Source organism: Nannobrachium achirus (genome assembly GCF_963921795.1).
Source record: "Nannobrachium achirus genome assembly, chromosome: 18".
In the NCBI taxonomy this organism is placed as follows: Eukaryota; Metazoa; Chordata; class Actinopteri; order Myctophiformes; family Myctophidae; genus Nannobrachium; species Nannobrachium achirus.
In genome coordinates this window covers 43,275,702-43,295,875 of record NC_137825.1, presented here as the reverse complement: position 1 = coordinate 43,295,875, position 20,174 = coordinate 43,275,702, and the positions used below count along the sequence as shown (strand labels likewise).

At 41.8% G+C, this 20,174-nt stretch overlaps 1 protein-coding gene across 1 annotated transcript; it reads left to right on the top strand.

Moving 5' to 3' along the window:
* Nucleotides 1–1,086: 1,086 nt before the first annotated feature.
* On the top strand, nt 1,087–18,331 carry LOC308303125 (sodium-dependent neutral amino acid transporter B(0)AT2-like; the record flags this gene model as incomplete). Its single annotated transcript, XM_080747448.1, has 12 exons — nt 1,087–1,098; nt 1,439–1,670; nt 2,719–2,876; nt 3,579–3,699; nt 5,933–6,108; nt 9,666–9,776; nt 10,389–10,630; nt 11,648–11,831; nt 13,594–13,795; nt 14,639–14,798; nt 15,766–15,928; nt 18,083–18,331. The coding sequence occupies 12 exons, from the start codon at nt 1,087–1,089 to the stop codon at nt 18,329–18,331; spliced, it is 2,010 nt and encodes a 669-aa protein (XP_080603574.1).
* Nucleotides 18,332–20,174: the final 1,843 nt, after the last annotated feature.

The window sequence follows — 20,174 nt, the reverse complement described above, 5'->3', positions numbered from 1 at the left end:
GGCTTACGTGGCAGACCCGTGCGCATTTTGCGACTTATTATTAGCCTAATATACAAAGCATAATATATAGCAAACCAAGAATCATTTCTAAATAAATAAAGTAAATCTAACAGCATAAAAAAAATCTGCCTTATAGCAGACTATACTAATTTAGGATGAAAATCCTATTAACACATGTATCATGATAAGCATGACAGGTGTCAACACCAGACACCACCAGTCTCTGCATTACTGTTATTTAGATAATTAAAAGGAGTCGAAACAAAGGAAGAAGGAAAATGTGTTTTTGACACGTGTTGCCTATTTAACGTTAAAGCCGGGCAGAAAGTCAAGTCAACGCGCATAACTCATTCAGTATAACTTAGTTTTAACCATAGAGTTAATATATAAAGCTTTTAACCCATTATTTCAGCACTTGAATTCGCTCAATGACAGAACAACCTGCCATAATGTAGCCTAGTTAATCTAGTGTTTGTTACACTTGCTTGTTTTATGCTATCCAAGTATCCATCCAAGTCCAACTATGAAGTATGACGTTAAAGCTAGTTCATGCGAGGGGAGGAGTCAGTGTTCATTCATCATTGCATCATGCGGAAGAAAGCAAGAAAAAGAAACACCCATCCACGGCGCTTGCGGCATGCATCCAGATGTGAGGCGCTAAGAACATAATAATAACAGTTATTCGTATACGTTGAGTCCACGCTGCGTGGACCACGCGTGAATATCGGTACACACGCGTGGATAAACAAAGGGAAGGAACGTTATGTTAATACTCAGTCATCTGATAAGAATCGGCACGACACATTGTTGCAGCACATGTTCTTCCTGGTCTGTATCTGACAGAACACTATAGAAGACCTCCACGTGTCTATCTTTCACGTGGACTTTTATTTGGATATCTGATTTTGAACTGGTTCCGCTCGATCATTTAAGTTCCCACGTAATCAGGTGAGAGCATCAGCACCGCTTGTGCATTGTTTACCCCTATGTATTTTGTGCATTTTATGGGTGAAGTCTCATACAGGGTAGGGGTGCTTTCATGATGAATTTAACTTGCTTTGCCTATTTGCCATTACCCCGGCCCCTATGCTGCTGCAGGTGAGTGGAGAGTGGTTTAATATGTGTGGCACGCAACGAACTATGGCCACAGCCCACATCTGGCTGCTTGTTGTGGTCCGTGAAGAAATGAAAGTGTTGCTGGTCCGCTGTAGAACTTGAACACAGATATCACTGCGGCTCTCTTTTCAGCCTTAAGATATTGAACATCTCATATATATGAGAAAAGGCCTCTTTTTGTTGCAAACTGTCTGTGCAGAGAAAATGCAGGATAAATACATTTTTTACTATCTTGCTTATGTACAGATTCCAGACAATCAGTTGCTTTATCTGGCAAAATAACACGACGTAAATGTGTACACATTGTATCCCCTTACCTTAGATGGAAGAGAAGCAGCCCTTACCCTGTGATGATGACAGGGTTGGCAATGGCATGCCAGGGTCAGAGGTGACTGCCTCCGCTCCAGAGGGCAGCGGTCCGGTGGAGACATCAGAGCCCCCTGCTAGAGATGGATGGAACAGTAAAATAGAATATTTCCTGGCACAGGTTGGATTCAGTGTCGGCCTCGGCAATGTGTGGAGGTTTCCATATTTGTGCCATCAAAACGGAGGAGGTGAGGACGCAGCCGTGTCAATATACCGGTATTAGTGCATGTTTGTATGTTGTATGCCTTGCTTTAGAGCACTATGTAAACCCTTCACGAATGTGCAGTTGAATGGCCAACAACAGCATTTGTACTCTGCTGCACACTTATCAGCAATGACGACATTGAAAAAGCAATTTATTCTGTCAATTTGAAGAAAGTAGGTCAACTGGCTGCCTCAATTTGGACATGTTAGCACATAGAGAAGTAGAACTTGCCATATCTCTTTTAAGTCTGTCATGTGTGTAACTGTGTATTTTGAATTGAACATTATCTGTAAATATGATCAAGTACCGTACTCAAGCCAATAAATAATTGATAATCAAACTCGGACACATACAGTACAAAGCTGAAGTGACTTTTATGTTTTGTTCTCCCCAAATGCCCTTGAACATAGGATGGAAGACAGTCAGTGATGATATTAACTAAACAATGATTATTATTCTGTTTATGATAAGCCAATCTGGCAAGCCATCGTCAAAGACGCTTCTGAAGAGGGACAGACCGAGTGGGCGTCCCCCCCCACTCGGTCTGTCCCTCTTCAGAAGCGTAAGCGATCATGAGACTGTTTCAAGAGAATGATGATAAGCTAACATTCCATGCGCACTCCTGAAACCTTCACCAGCAATGGCCGTTTGTGGTGTCTTGGATTTGTGAACATCTCTGTAGATGTCACATGTTCTTACGGTCAAACTAATGTATATGGGTCATGAAATAAAATGTATGGGTAGTTTAAGCCAAGCAATCAAATTGGTCAAAGACAGACATGCCTTTTTATTTCCATGACGTTTAGTTGCCATGCCAACCCTTGCACTGGCCGGGGAGCTAGTTTGTGATATTTCTTGCTTTCCATGTTATTAATTGTTACATAAACATTATTAGTGATGTTACGGTACAAGAGAGCAGCAACAAAGCACATGTCATGTACAAATACTGGACACCCACTGAGGTACCAATAAGCATGACCCATCTCCGCCAGCAACTTTTTTTATTAACACCTTTTATCGTCTCTGATCAGGAGCTTTCCTCCTCCTATATGTGCTACTGATGTTGATTGTGGGAATTCCATTGTTCTTCCTGGAGCTGGCGGCCGGGCAGTCCATCCGTCAGGGCAGCATCGGAGTGTGGAAGTACATCTCCCCCAGGCTCGCCGGGATTGGCTACTCCAGCTGTGTGGTGAGCCGAAAATGCTCATTGTCCCGCGAGTCCAATTTGTTTGTGGCTGTGGTCAATATTTGGGTTGTGAATGGTGGGCTGTTTGCCAACCCTAGGTGTGGTGTTTAGTTGGATTGAAAACCTCCTTAGTCTTGGTTGTTCGTATAAAATGATAACTGCTCCACGCTTTCTACTCGTACACCCAGCCAAATTCAAAACGGACCGTTGAGAGACAAGTTACCTAGGCAGAAGTCTTACCCTTAAACAAACATAAAGGTTTAAGATTTTATGGGAAATTAATCCATCTAGTCCAGTACAGAGATATGTAAAAGAAAAATAACAAGCATCAACAAACAACATCATTCTTACTCTCAGGATATCATACTGTATATTTACACCTTAGAGTAGACTATCTTAAGTTCTGTAACATGTATTATACCTTGCTAAATAATGCGTCGTCTGACTGAGGCCACAATTATGTATTAAGTAAAACGTCTAGGTCAGCGTTTCTCAACCAGTGGTTTGGCTCCCAACATTTGGGTTATGGAAGGAGACCAACTTTGATAGAGATAAGTGGGGTTATGTAAGAATGTGGTCCTTACTTCTTGGAATAGGCTAATTAGGTTTCCACATACCGGTACAACTGGTTGAGTGCCACTGGATATAATTAATGAATGGCATTAAGCTTCCTTGGAACCTGCTCATGCTCTGTCATGCCAACAGGTGTGTTCCTTTGTGGCTCTCTACTACAATGTCATCATCGGATGGAGCATCTTCTACCTCGGGAGCTCATTTCAGTACCCTCTGCCTTGGGAAAAGTGTCCTGAACATGGAAACGTAACAGGTACCCAATTTAACAAAACATGTAGCTCTTGATTGTTTCTCATAATTATGCAAACTTGTCAATTTGCTTTTTGAAACAAAGGTAGATTATCATTGGTTGTGCATTGGATCATGTAGGTTACATGATCCAATGCACAACCAATGATAATTTATGGGGGGTAAATAAACTACAAAAGAGGAAAGCGTGTCTACTCGAAATGAGATACCGTAAATCCCCAATTAATCGCCCGGTGGCAAACTGCCGCCGGGTCCCATATATCCGCCCGGGGTCTGACCCCATTTTGCGCAATAAACGCCTGTTTCAAATAAGCGCACGGTTTGTATAAGCGCCTGGGCCGTTATTTGCAATTAATATTATCCTTATTATGTTTTATGTAAGAGCCCGGGCTATTATTTGTTTGGTTGTTTGGTATTATTTGCTATTTATTCAACTTAACTGGTCATTTATGTTGCATGGCAGTGGTGCGCTGAAAACAGCAAATCTACAAGCTCACAGCAGTGCTGTGACAGCACGCACCGCACTCGCTGTGCGTCGCTACGGGTCATATGTTGCATGACGGTAGTGTGCTGAAAACAGCAAATCTACAAGCTCACAGCCCTGTGGACAGACACTTCTAAGCCAAATGTATATGGTGCCCAGCCCAGCCCAGTGCTGCGCTACCATGACGCGCAGGACGCACTGTCTGTGCGTCGGGGAACAGATTGCCAAAGGACTCCAAAAAAAGAGAGAGGAAAAAAGGAGTCTGCTGCTCACTGCGCACTGACCATCATTCATTACTGTCTAAAACGTTGCTACAATGCAAAGTTTGCGTGAGTAGGCTACTTTAATGGCAAAACGTTGTGATGGAGAAAGACTGGCCAATAAAGGCCAGCTGGATCAGAATAACTCATTACCTGTTGCTGCCTCTTTTTATCCAGTCCGCATTTTGAAGAAGTACTCCATTATTTTGAGGTTCAAGGGGAATGCAGAAGGCTTAATCATAATGCAATACCATAATGGTTTAATGTCAGGATAGTGGAGCTGTTCAGTGGTCATGTCAGCGAGTCAGAGCACCAGCTGCAGGACTTCTGCGCTAATTGGGTCGTTGACTCGTTGACTACAGAGTAGATGCGTCTTTGCTGGCATGCGGTAATTGATTATTTTGGAGAAAGATTCCCTTAGTATAAATAATAGTATCTATATTTTTTTTAAAAGGCATTAATACACTCTTGATATTTTTTAAATGAGGTTTGGTCTAATAGATCACAATGTGCTATTTTCTGGGTGTGGGTAACAATTAAAATAATAATAATAATAACATTTATTATAACATTTTGATTATTACCCCTATTATATAGTTTGAGAAAGAAACATTTACCAAATAATGGCCCAGTGCTAGCCAGTGCCAAAATAAATAAAAGCCTGTTACCAATAGCCGCCTGGTCCCTTTTAAGCGCCCGGGGTCCGACCCCATTTTGCGAAATAAACGCCCGGGCTACTAATTGGGGATTTACGGTAGTTATATATGCCTACTCAAAGCGATAGTGTGATGTATGGTGTATGACTAGACTAGAGGTAGGTTCTTTTCAGGAGTAGGTTCTTTCTGTGTAGAAGGCTGGTACCTACATCATTAATAATTTGATGACCATCAGTGGTTCCCTAGGGAGACACAAAGCACCTCCTTTGTACACTATGGAGACACAAAGAGTGTCTTCCAATTATTGGTTAGGAATAGGAATTTCGACAAAAATGAAAAGATATGCATTAATTCAAGTCTCCATGGGTTGAGTTATTGATAGAACCCTTTTTGGAGATGGACTATCGCTTTAATTGGATTTGTAGCTGGAAATTGGAGGTGAAATTGTTAGAAGACAGTACAGTATGTGGGTTGTTTTTAAGGAATCAAAGGGTCATGCAATTTCACTGCTAAAATAAATAAACTATATAAATAAGAGCAGTCATGCTTTGTTGCCACATTGCAAAACTGACATGCACACGTTTATGACATCATAACAACATAGTGTAACTAGCAGCTTTTTACTCACAGAAGCCCCCCTCCCCCCAGACCCTAGCAGTTCTGTATTTCTATCGCTGCTCACGCACCTCACGCGTCTCACCTTTTTCAACTCTAATCAGTTTGCATGCTTGTTGTTTACAGTAGCCGCCCCCAAGACATGTCTCAGACGATTAAAAGTATTATTTCAGTAAAGCTGTCTCTGTTTGTTAATGTTATATATATTTTTTTAACTTGTAGTTAAGGAATGTGAAGCCAGCTCTCCCACAACATATTTCTGGTACCGGAAGGCCCTTGACATCACAGATTCCATCGAAGAGACTGGACAGTTCAACGTTTATAGCACCTGCTGCCTGCTGGCTGCCTGGACCATCGTGTGCCTGGGGATGTTTAAGGGTATCAAGACATCTGCTAAGGTAACTTGTCTGACCAGCTTTGGCAGATGATTCTCAAAGGTCTGTTATGCCTATCAGTCCAGATGTGCTGTCAAGTGAAGAGCAGATCGTTACACTTTTCACACGGTGGTTTTCAATCCAACCAAACTTCAGAATAACGGAAGTCAGCAGAGCAAACTTTGGTCGGAACGAAAGCCTATATTCCCCCCATGGCACTAAGTTGGACAACACTGGAGGAGGAGATGATTTTATAGCGTGGTACTGAAAAGGGTGTGTGTGTGTGTGTGTGTGTGTGTGTGTGTGTGTGTGTGTGTGTGTGTGTGTGTGTGTGTGTGTGTTTCTGTGTTACGAATACAGGGCTAATCTCGCAAACCCACTGGACCGAAGTAAATCGCTTATTATTTATCACTGATTATTATTTATATATATATAGTTTTATATATATAGTTTTATACTTTTTAAAATATGTTATGTTTTATGAATTGTTTTTAATTTTAGAGGCAAATAATAACTATATTTGGAAGTCAATATGACATCACAGCGATATGTCAGTGTCAATATGGCATCATCAGACGCCATTATTAGACCCCGTCTTTAAACATCTGAAGCATTTCCAGATCAGTTCCAAGCGGAATTAGTGCTTTTAAGCATCCCAGCCTTGACTGACTCACTGACTTGTGTAGGACTATTTTTGTCTGTGTCTCAGTGTGTCACTTGGAGTCTGGTGGCTCATATTGGTCGTGTAAATGAAGGTGTGGACTGGTGGTGTCCAGTTAGTCCATGGCCTGTCAACAAACAATCAGTCATCTCTATGTGTATTTTTCAACCCCTGAGTCTGTGTGTAACAGATAGATTGACAGCTGTGTGACAATTGATAAAAACATTCACCATCCAGTGTTTCTTACACATGATATGGTGGAATGCTGCATTGAAATACTGTGGCTTGTTCTGTAGGCTACATGTTGATTTAGCTGCTTGCCTCTTCCTTGAGCTCTATGTACACATCGCACTTCCTGTAGTTTATTGAAGTGTCTGTCACTTGTTAGTTCACACAACTTCACAGATGACAAATGGTCATCGTTTTGCATGTGTGGATGTGTGGATTTGTTTTGCTCATGTAGGTCAACAAGGCAATTTGCCTTCATTAAAAGCTCATCCTGTAAAATAACTTGCAGGGTATATAATTATAAGCTGTCATATAAAACTAGTAAAACTAGTACAACACTGGACTCTCAAAGGGGGAGAATATTTAACTTGAATCCTATTGTTCTATTGTGATGAGGACGTGAAAATAACACTTGTCATTGTCTTATGTATTGAGAGCTCATGCTGTAAAATATGCAGCCTATAATGTGAAAGGACACATTTCAGTGAGCTTCACGTAGGCTGGTGGCTATTTACCACACAAGCTCTCTACACATATCCTCACAATAGAATTTAGAATAGAAGAATTCATGACACGTTCATTTTAATGCCCCCCTTTAATATTCAGCATACAATAATGGGTTTGTGCACCCTATGTACAAGGGGTGCATCTCTCCACTCCGACATGTCTCCTTTCCGACATGTCTCCATTCCGACACTAACCCTATCTCTACCCCTACCCTAAACCTTAGGCCCATGGGGAGTGTCGCCACTCCGACAATAAGAAGTCCATTTCGGAGTGGCGACATGTCGGAATGGAGAGAGCCTCCCATGTACAAGACAAGTGCAAAATTGCGAGGGATGCTCATAGGCTAGCAATGTATTGGTCTTCCCAGGTAGACTTACAGTAAGCCTTGTCATATGCTTAACCTAGTATGTTAAGAGTTAAGATCTGTTTATTTGACAGGGACCTTGCTCATTAATGGACATGTCAGTTTTCACTTCAATGTAAATGAGCCAGATTTAGCCCGCTGTGGGCTAATTTCCATCTGCAGTCCCTGGACCCCCATTGGTGGTGATCAACCCCCCCAATCCAACCCTTGATGCTGAGTGCCAAGCAGGGAGGCATTTGGGTCCCATTTTTATAGTCTTTGGTATGACCCGGCCGGGGAATTGAACCCCCGACCTCCCAGTCTCAGGGCGGACACTCTAACCACAAGGCCACTGAGCTGGTCATGGTCATGGTTCCCACGGTTCTGGGAATTTCAGGAATGTCATTGACACCCCCCCACACACGCCTGATCTCACACAAATACAAATAGCTCTGTTGCAGCTGACCCATTCAATGAATTGTCACTGGGAGATCAGAGAATGCTGCAACTCTTGAGTCAGTCGTTTTTACCAGGGTGCATTTATCATGTGGTTTTACAAAACATTCCGTAGAACCATGCAGTTGCTATGGCAGCCATATGATATGCTTACAAGGCTCCCTCAGCTTCTAATGTACTCTCAGCTTTCGGTCACATAGCATTCCCAGCTTGAGGGAATAATAATTTATTTCGGATAAACATTTGACCATTCAGGCTGCGCTACAGACACCCATGTGGACCAGGGACCTTCAAAGATAAGATAAACCGTTGGAAAATACTAGGTAAATAAAAAATGCCATTTGAACTTTTCTCTTCATTTGACTGAAACTCAAGTACATTATTATGAGAGCTGAGGTAACATTTTCTGGATTCTACCACAGCATACTATGTCATAAAATGTGAACCATTTTGAACCAGAACCACCATATCCACAACTTTCCAACGTCCCATCGTGCATTGCGCAGAAGGTGTGCGGCAGCTTCCGGCGCCGCAGCCGAGTGTGATCTGCAAGCTCACAACGGTTGCATCTGCGACGCGACGTGAGCTTGTATGTCTGCTGTTAACCGGAAGTGTCCCACAGATAATGCTACTGTAAATTCTCGCGGAAACAGGTGGATAAGAGAGATGCAATGTTGTTGACAGCTGCTGGGAACTCACAATTACAAATTTAAGTTGTCGACTAATTGTCATACAAATAATTGTGGTTTTGGCTTTGAACACTGAATGCAAATTTAATTTGGCCTTTAGGCTTTGTAATCACACATTTCACAGGGCAGATTATGACAAATAACTTAAATATACAAAGATTGTATGGTTGGATAGTTGATCTACAAGCTTACAACACATCATGACGCTTGTAGATCTGCTATTTCTGCTATTTTTGGAAAATGTTTGAAAAAGTATGAGCATCTTTCAATTGTAATATTTGATAATAAAGTTGTAATTGCCAAAGTGTCTTTCTCTGCTTGTCATAGTAGTATTAATCCCCACTAGGGCTGTCACGATTATGACATTTTGCATGACGATTAATTGTCCCTCAAATAATTACGATTAACGATTTAATTGTGTTTTTGTCGTTGACAATTACATTTCTCTTTGGCTTTTAGGCTTTGAAGTTGCACATGGCAGATATGACACATAACCTAAATATACAAAGAAATTACTGACATATTTGACAACTTTATACTTAAAAAAGAACATGCGACGCGTTGTGAGCTTGTAGTATTTTTTACTTAAAAAAAAAAAAATGAACATTTCTCAACATGGAAACGATTATGACAAATAATTGCATTAGAAGATTATGTAATATTTGTGACAGCCCTAATCCCCACTGTGTTCTTTCAGGTCATGTATTTCTCCTCCGTCTTCCCATATGTGGTGCTGCTGTGTTTCCTTATCAGAGGGTTACTGCTGGACGGAGCCCTAGATGGTATCACCTACATGTTCTACCCCAAGGTCGGTGCACGACAACACATCTGCTCTAGGAATGGGACAATATGAAAGTTACGGTTATTGTGACCAAAGACATTGCGTTACATTTTCGTGATAATCAAAATATCCCCAACAATCATTATCCTGGGGTCGGAACATTTGCAGATAGATCGGCTCTTTTTTTGGCAAAGAGATTTGGTAGAGAGTGAAAAGATTGTATCAAGTACGTTATTTCCATGTCCTTCTTACCAATTAGAGGGTTTAAATGGTACCGATTCTGCAGCTTGTTAAATAAAAGTTTATTGATCCCAGTGCATGGCGGAGGATAATTTCACGATAAATAAATATCTCCACGATACGATTATTATTATCTGTTTTTTATCACGATAAACGATAATAACGATTATCGTCCCATCCCTAATTACAGGTCTCTCTTTTTGAGCGCTGCTAACCGCTCAAAAGACCACTCATTGCAGATGACCTAAGACTCATATCTTGCTTCTAACCCAGGGAGAAACCTGTGTATATTTACAGAGTGTGCTGTGCTTAAAGTTCATAGCACATTGCTTGTTTCTTTTGTCCTGTTGTGGAGATTACCCTTACGCATCGTGTTCTGCCATGCACGCACACCCACAGCTGGAGATCTGGGCTGACGTGCAGGTGTGGCGGCAAGCGGCTACGCAGGTCTTCTTTGCCCTTGGCCTGGGCTTTGGATCCGTCATCGCCTACTCCTCCTACAATCCTAAGAATAATAACTGCCACCGCGACGCCTACACGGTCTCCTTCATCAACTTCCTCACCTCGGTGCTGGCCACCCTCGTCGTGTTCGCCGTGCTGGGATTCCGCGCCAAGAACAAAGCCATGGAATGTCTAGCCAGGTATGTGTTAGATCTTTTCATCATTTAAACGATAATCATGCTGGGACGTACCGGTCGGTGTTGGTTTGTGTGGTGACCTTATGGTTTGCAATGGCGACAGTTCGATCCCTGCTGTGTCCACCTCTTGCACCCTCTCTGCCCATCAGTTACACTCACTTAAAGCAATAATTGCAATGAAATACATGAATGCAGGCAGCTAAAAGCACGAGAAGTGAGACAGAAAATCATAGTAACAAAAGTACCATAGGGATACACATAGCCTAAATAATATATTTCTTATGGTTTATTTTAAGATTGAGTAATTTACAGCTGTGTGAAGCAGCTGGATGCAGGATTCAAGTCCAGCCGGAGCTTGTCATGGCTGAAATTCAAGGTTAAATATTGTGGTTTTATAGGACAAAAGCAATAGAGCATATAGTATCATATGACTTCCTCTATGGGATGTTTTCAATACATAGAAAAGGTCATGCTAGCTGCATTTGTGCCTCAAATAAATACATCGATTTGATGTTGCAAAACCGACATGCACAGGTCTATGATGTCATAACGACACAGTGCAGCTAGGGCTGTCACGATTATGACATTTTACATGACATTCTCACTCAAATAATTGCGATTAACGATTTAATTGTGTTTTTGTCGTTGACAATTACCTTTCTGTTTGGCTTGTGGGCTTTGAAGTTGCACATGGCAGATATGACACATAACCTAAAGAAATGACTGAAATATTTGACAACGTTATACTTAAAAAAGAACATTGATAGTGGAAATAGCCGATCTACAAGCTCACACGCTATTTTTTTAAATGTTTGAAAATATGTGTATTCTTCATTATGGATTATGACAAAATAATAGTGATTTGACGGTTATGTAATAATTGTGACAGGCCTAAGTGTAGCCAGCAGCCTTCTACCCAGCGAGCATCTAGCCCATTCTAGCCGCGCTAGCAGGTCTGTGTTTTTTCACTTCTCACCACTAGCCTGTTTGCATAAAGTTACCCCTTCTTGTCGTTCTCAGCAATGTGAAAAAGCTGCCCGGGCTGTTGTCGAGCGGTGGCGGGGACTACATGATGGCACCTGCCTTCATCCAGGCTGACCCCAGTTCTGTGGCCCTGGAGGACTACAGGTCTTGGTTCAGACAGCACGGCAAGCATTTCAACGGCTCACTCACAGACTGTGACATGGAAGCAGAGATGCAGAAGGTAAAGATGGATTCTCATAGTGGCATCCACCATCTTGATTTGTATTCTGAGTCACATTCATTTATGTTTTCCTTTTTTATGCAAGGGGTGAATACGACAAATAGGACCGCAGGTATTATAGATGTTCAGGCCACCACCATACAACCGCATTTTTCCTCAGGTCAATCCTGACTGGGGACCACCCTCTCTGCCCTCTGTATCTTAAAAAAAACAACAACATTATGACAACAAAATGACCCACATTTGAAAATAAGGGAATAAACGCAACTGAAGTTGCGGATATTCTAATGCAGTGGTTCCCAAACATTTCAGGTCCGAGACCCAAAAGAGAGACGTTTCCCCAGGACCCAAACTAGTGAAAACAGCAGATCTACAATCGCACAACGCTTCGTAAAGTCCGCGAAGACCCACAAATGGGTCCTGACCTACTGTTTGGGAAAGAGTGTTCTAACGCAGTGGTTCTCAAACTTGGGGTCGGGACCCCAAGTGGGGTCCCCAAATTATTTTGTGGGGTCCCCAGATGATTAGCTTAATGTAAAAGAAATGTCTCACTCAACGGTAAACAAACCAACATAAGTGTATACAGGGTATCTGCACATTTATAAAGTGACAATTTAAGGATTTTCAAGACCGTTTTAATACCAAACTGTCAAATGTTAAGTAAGCAAGAGGCGAACATTGTGAGAATAGCAGATCTACATGTTCACAACGCCTGAGGCGTGAGCATGTAGCTCTGCTATTTTCACAATATTTATCTGTGGAACCGAGTCACGTTAAATGTAATGAGACAATGAAGACGTTGCCAGCACTCAAGGAATCTCCTTTTAAAACGTTTTATTTACCTCTCGGGACAATGAAAAACTGACGCGTTTCGACCAGTTGGTCTTCGTCAGCGTTATCGCGTTAACGCTGACTAAATAAAACTTAAAAGGAGATTCCTTGAGTGCTGGCAACCTCTTCATTGTCTCATGTTCTTTTGAGCCGTGCACCGAAAAGACATTATCTAATTTGGAGTGTTGCGGGCGCTCTGCTTTGTTGCAGGCTTCTTTCTCTACGTTAAATGTAATACCAATTGATGTGGATTTTCTAATTAACAATGCCAGTTGGAACATCCCTCTCTTATTTTCTCCATACTATGTGTGATTTTCCAGTGAAAAGGGAGTACAGATTCTGACCTTTTGGCCTCTGTCCATTAACTCCACATTCCGTTCATGATGCAGATGTAAACTTAAGTGTTTTGTTGTGACTTGTTTATGACTACTGGTTCATAGGGCGGTTTATGGTTTATCTCACCTATTTTCTGTTTTCTCTATCAGGAGGAGTAGTTTCTCCTCTCACAAACCCTTTGCAATGTCTCAAGGTTGCCCCGTTGCCATGGTAACTCACTCACACCCCCGTTCGGGAGGGCCTTCCCCCTCCCTTCCTGTTCCAAAAGCTGTTATATGCGTGTGTTATCCTTCTCCTCTCCGTTGTTGCCTGGACCGAAACACTGTTCATTTCTGCTGGGTTGCAAATGTGCACACACTTTTTTACTATATTGAATAAAACCACCAAAAGACAGCTCTGGTTTTCAATTTTTTATTTCATCGTAACTGGTACTTTCAAAAAGCCAACTCACTACAATTCCAAGTGCTTGTCAGGGTGTGGGTCCCCAGTTCATATATGTTTATTTTGGGGGTCACAACCTTAAAAAGGTTTGAGAACCCCTGTTCTAATGCATGCTTCTCTCTCATTCAAACGTGTGTGTTTGCTCTGTGTGTAGGGTGTGGAGGGGACGGGTCTGGCCTTCATCGCCTTCACGGAGGCCATGTCCCTCCTGCCCGGCAGCCCCTTCTGGTCAGCGCTGTTCTTCCTCATGCTGCTCAACCTGGGCCTCAGCACCATGTTTGGCACCATGGAGGGCATCCTCGCCCCCCTCACGGACAACTTCAAGGTGCTGGCCAGGAACAAGACCAAACTCACAGGTAAACCTTTTGACTCGAAAGGGTTGCTCCTGAAGTCAAATAAAATGTTGCGGGAAATTTGTTTCGTAGCGACACATAGAAATGCAACCCATGGCAACACATTATACAGTTAATCACTTAAATCTTATATACTTGGGTAGACCGACCCCCTTGGGTCTACATACAGTACAAGGGCAACTGGAGGCCTTGGAGCCACATGCATGTCCCCACCTTCACTTAGGGGCCTTTTCCACCGGCAAAGAACCGGTTCTGGTTCTTTCTCCCGCCTATGGGATGAACCAGAGGTGAGCTTTTCCGCCGAGAACCAGAGTTGGTTCCGAACCGTAAAAGTTGGTTCCAAACGGGAACCACAAAATCCTTGGTTCCTCTGGTTCAATCATGGTTCAATCTGGTACACAAGCCTGTTCGCAAGAACGAACCAAGGTTCCAAGAAGGTTGAACCGGCACTGGTTCTGGAACCGGTTCTTTGCCGGTGGAAAAGGCCCCATTCACTTAATGTGGCCCACAGGTTAATATAGGAATACTGATATATTGATTTCAGCTGTTACAATTCCAAACATGCGAACATGACCCGCTTTAATTACTTCAGTCTATATTAGTGCAGTAGCTTAATGACTAGTATTAAAAATGTATTGTCTTTTTTATGTCCAATGTATTTGTATTTAAGTTCATAAAGTTAACATAAGAAAGAACATATAAATGCATTTGATATTAAATCAAAAATGCACTTTTCAGCATTCAAATTCAAAAACAGCTTGTAGATCACATATTTCCGCCAAAGGTTCGCCTATCTTCACAAAATATTCTACGAGGGTTCATGTGGTTTCCATTCTTGTGTCACAGTGTTCAGCTGCATTCTTGGCTTTCTGCTCGGACTGGTCTTCACCCAGCGCGCTGGGAACTATTTTGTGACGATGTTTGACGACTACTCCGCCACTCTGCCTCTCATCATTGTCGTGGTGTTTGAGACGTTCAGTGTCTCTTGGATGTATGGAGCTGATAGGTGAGAGCCTGTAATCTAAGCCAGTGGTCTTCAACCTTCTCAGGACGCGACTAAGAGTGGAGGCATTACATTTTGTATAACACGGTTGTATTGTGAAAATAGCAGATGCTCACAACGCCTCGTTGCGAGGCGTTGTGAGCATGTAGATCGGCTATTTTCACAATTTCTGCCTCTAATATTTGATAATTTGGCTAATGTTTGATTTGTCATTTTAGAGGTATTAAAACGTCCTCAAACTGTCACTTTAGAAATGTACAGATACCCTCTATACACTTAAAATGTACCTTGGTTTGTTTACTGCTGAGTGAGAAAACAATGTTGCACATTAACTCTTTCCACGCATTGAACATTCCCGCTCGCCCCATTTTTTACAGAAGCTCGACGCCAATTGTACGTTCTTTGGCTCGTTCTTTTGTACCTTGGTTTGATGTCTGTAAACTGATGAGGGGTCGCGCGGGTGTATACCGTTGAAACAGCTCCCGTAAAAGTATCCTCAAAAACCCACTGGACATTAGCATCAATGGAGTAACAAAACACTTCCATGTTATTTCCTCTGGATCTATTGCTCTGTAGCGCTGCCTTGACCTACGGCATTCTACTGAGACCATTGTAACATTAATTCTTGCATGAGGCTGCCCTCTACTGCTCATATAGCCACGGTACACCTCTAAGGAGAAAATTAAAAAATAATAATGAAAAAAAAAATAGTACATCTTTGTCTATAACATCGCAAAGGTAAGGTGCTTTTGCTGGCACAAAACCCAATAATAAATAACAACATCTGGCAGAATAAGAGTTAACTTGATTATCTGGGGAACCCCCAAAATAATTTGGGGACACCACTGATCTAAGCCACATAGGAAGCTTCTCCTCCCTGTCACTGATCAATTCAGTTCCTTATTAGATGTATTGGGTTCCTACACCTTCCTACCGGTCTAAACACCCACCTCTCTGTGTGCTTGAAAAGGTTCCTCGATGACATTGAAGTAATGCTGGGCTGGCGGCCCAGTGTCATTTACAAATACCTGTGGAAGTATGTATGCCTGCTGGCCATGGTGGGACTGCTAGGAGCCAGCCTGATCCGCATGTTCATCAAACGGCCCACGTACATGTCCTGGAATGAAGAGCAGGTATGGACATGGATGATGATTGACTGACCGATTGATTGATGCCTTTGATTTTGGTGCCCAGCCTAAGGCCATGGCTATACGGAGCTGGATTTTTTAGATATCCCGGTTTTTCAGATATCCACATAGAAAAATATCTAGGTCCACACGAGAAAGATAAGTCCCCAGACCTCCACTGGGGGACAAGCACACACACAGTCAAGTCTTAAGAGATATCCGGGTACCGTGTCTACACGGATCCAGTGAATCGGATATTTTTCAATGTCTTCACTTATTTATCCGGTTTAAAAAATATCCAGCTTCGTGGCCGAAATATCCAGCTTCATGTGGCTGCAAGCCCCAACAGCACAAATAAATGTCTAGCTTCAGAAATATCCAGCTCTGTGTAGCCATGGCCTAAATGAGCACTTCACACTTTCATGCATTGCATTACATCTCTGGTATACTAAAACAAATATTCCAAAGCTTTGTCTGTCATAAAAAGAAAATATATTGTCAATCTTCTGGGGCTTATCTGATAAAGTCACATTTAATGCACATTACATCTTTTTGTAATCTTAAATATCAGAAAAACTTCACAAGCTGGTCCGTTCTCTTCTCGTATTCATTCTTTTTCACTTTACTTCCTCTCGTTGACATGACTGTTTGATTAATCGACGCAACAACTGCTGCCGTTGTTTCATTCATGCACTTAGTTTTGTATGAACGAGACGAGAGCGGCACACACTTATATTCATATGCCGCGTGTTTAGGGGCTGTCACAACTATTACATAATCGTCAAAAAAAATAATTTGTGATAATCGTCATAATCGTTTACAAAAATGTTTATATATGTTCAAACATTAAAACAATTTGTGGAAATAGCAGATCTACAAGCTCACAATGCGTCGTGATGCGACACGTTGTGAGCTTGTAGATCAGCCACGGTATTTCCACTATCAATGTTCTTTTTCAAGTGTAAAGTTGTCAAATATGTAAGTAATTTCTTTGGATATTTAGGTTATGTGTCATATCTGCCATGTGCAACTTCAAAGCCTACAAGCCAAACAGGAATGTAATTGTCAACATCAAAAACACAATTAAATTGTTTACCTGAGACGAATAACAGTCCAAGTCTATATTTTTTGAATATATATATATATATATATATATATATATATATATTTTTTATATATTTTTTTTTTTTCCAGACTGTAAACCACAAACTTATACTGTTGTTCCACAAACTGTTGGAGATTAGCCTTACATTAAGCTGATCCTGCAGTGGCTTCCGCATTGTGGCTTTACGGCTGCAGGGAGCATCTTACCGACTAGTCAGACAGGCATCGTCGTCAAAACTGCAATTGCGACTCTACACATGCACAAACATGCGAAATATAGCACATCGCAGAAGTTCTGCAAGATGTATGCGACTTGTCCGGAAGCCTTGTTTAATGTATTAGTCCGTATTTTTTAATAAAATTTGTTTTTACCAAGTGTACTGCTTTTCCTCGTTTGCTACAATGTTAGCTGCAACAGGGCCCGTTGGTGGCTGGAAGCATTATTGTGCATTCTTCCGTATACACATATGTCATGTCCTTGTATGAGCGAATGCGGGAATGGATGAACGTCACGTGATAAGTGCAGCCATCTTTAACCAAATCAGAGATGCTCGATTTGGAATCGACACACACTTGGTAAAAACTCATTTTATTTAAAAATACGGACTAATACATTAAACAAGGCTTCCAGACAAGTCGCATAAACCTTGTAGAACTTGTCCGGAAGCTATATTTCGCATTTGTGCATGTGTAGAGCCGCAATAGCAGCTTTGCAGACCATACCCCCGACCTGTCTGTATAGTCGGTAAGACGCTCCCTGCAGCCGTAAAGCCACAATGCGGAAGCCACTGCAGGGCTGGCTTAATGTAAGGCTAGTTGGAGATAAACAGTTTTTCCACTTTCCAAAAGTATTACCGGTATGTCTTATAATTCATAATGAGTTAAGTAAAAAAAATCGAATTCAACAAAATGAGGGGGGATTGCATTAAGAACTTAACAGATTAAAAACGTCTAGTTTGTGTTTTACAGTCTGGTAAGTTCGTCTCAGTTACTCTTATTAATCGTCATGTAAAATGTCATAATCGTGACAGCCCTATGCGTGTTTCTGTTCTCCAGGCAACCGAGGTTACTCTGGACTATCCGGACTGGGCTCTGGCCGTCCTCTCTCTGCTGATAGTATTTGCCACGCTGCCCGTTCCCCTGGGTTTCATCCACCACACCTTGAGGAGCCGGTTGAAGCAGCCCTCCAGGGACATGGAGGCCGGTCAGTACAGCCTCGTCAGCACGGACGACAAGTGTGAGACCCCCATGACCCCCATGACCGCCTTGACGGAAGTGGACCAAGATGGAGTTGACTTACAGTGAGGTCAAAGTGTGAGAGTTGACATTATAGGAACGTAGTGTGTCACCACGCACGTGCACACGTAGACATCAAAGGGGGCTCGAGCCCCTGCCCTTTTATCCATCTGTAAAGTGTGCCCCCTCCAGACCATGAATGTGGTTTTTACTATGGTGAAAGAAATGCAAATGCCCTCTTTCCATGCCATAACTGAAGGCAGCATTCAGGAGAATGGCCTTGTCCAAACTCTCCTGAACTTGAATGCAGCATCTTATGTTGAAAGCAAGAAATGTGTAGAAATCAAGCATCGAAAAACTGCTGATTTTCACCAAAAGGCCCTTTTGGAAATGTCAGCCCCTGCCTCTCTAACATTCTCTGCACGTCCCTGTGTGTCACTACAGTGTGTTTTTACTATTTATTGCTGAAGTGGCATTAAGAATATTTGCTGGTTTAGCTTGACATTAAAAAGATGACAGCAACGTGTAATGGCACACAATGTATAACTTTCTCCCTGGAGAAAAGACATTTTGCATTAAAGTACTGCATTTTGTACGGTAAATTATCCCTAAAAGGAACATTGAGTTCAGCTTTAATGGAAAAGCTAGGAATGGAAATACAGAAAGAAAGAAAGCGATAGAACTTATGAGTTCTATGGAAGTGAGAAACTCAGTGAATTTAAACATTCAATTGTTTCCTGAACACAACCTCCTAACCATGCCATAAGTGACAGTGTTTAACCGTTTTTGTTTTCGTAACGGTCCAATTCAATTCTTTTTAGATACTCTTTTTTGAGTTGCAATTATTACTTCATATTTGTCATGAATCAGCTCATCCGCTTATCCCGAAAGAGGCCCCATTTAGTCACGAACCAGCTTAAAGCACTCCTACACAGGAACAGGAAAGAACCACACAAGGAGCTACAAGCAGAGTGGGAATGGGTCAACACACATTTCTTTAATCGAGATGTGTAACCATGTCCTAGTTTGAATATCGTGGGGTCTCTCTTTAAGCTAAACGTTCTCATATCTTGAAGACTTCATTAATTTAGGCTGTTCAATCCATAGGACAGAAGATGCAATTACTCCATGTGTCTGGAATCTGAACCCATTCACTACATAATGTTATGGTAAATGTGAGGGAAATGTCTTCATTTTAACATTCAAGTACATAAACGTACATAAGTGCATAAAGTACGTAAAATGTGTACACACCGACCGGTACATTTTAAACAGTTCAATTTTCCCACATTTATGATGACAATCATGACACATACATGTACAGTAAAAGTGCTATCCATATACATTATTCTGTACAGATTAGATTGCAGTTCATGAAAACATAACATATTCATTTATACATATTGTTTGTACTATATTGAAGCCTTCTGGAAGGCCAAACACTTATGCAAGATCTACTTTCATTGTGTTTTTTGTATGGTTACAATTCCTCTGATGCCAACTTTTAACATGTATAATATCCAAATATCCTACTGTGTTCAACGTCAAAGTCATTTTCTTATGTGTTTTGAAAAAGCCTACTGATTTGCAGGTACTATGCTGTGTAGCAGTATGCCAACACAAGGGCTGAGTAGCATGCATTTTTTTTTTAAATTGAATTGGTGCCACAGTAAGTGCCAAGCTATGCTGTGGTTCCTGTTGCCCACCTCCCCCACTGTTGGTCTGGGGAGGTTGTAGAACACCACATATTGTAGCTCCACTGATACACATTATTTTCTATGTGAATGTTCTCTCCTTGCTAAATAGGCACTCTGACCTAGCCTGGGGCCAGCCTATATACAATGCAGCTACCTAGTAACTGCGTATAGATCCCCTCCATGTTTTAACCATAGGTTTTAACACGTTTGGGGAT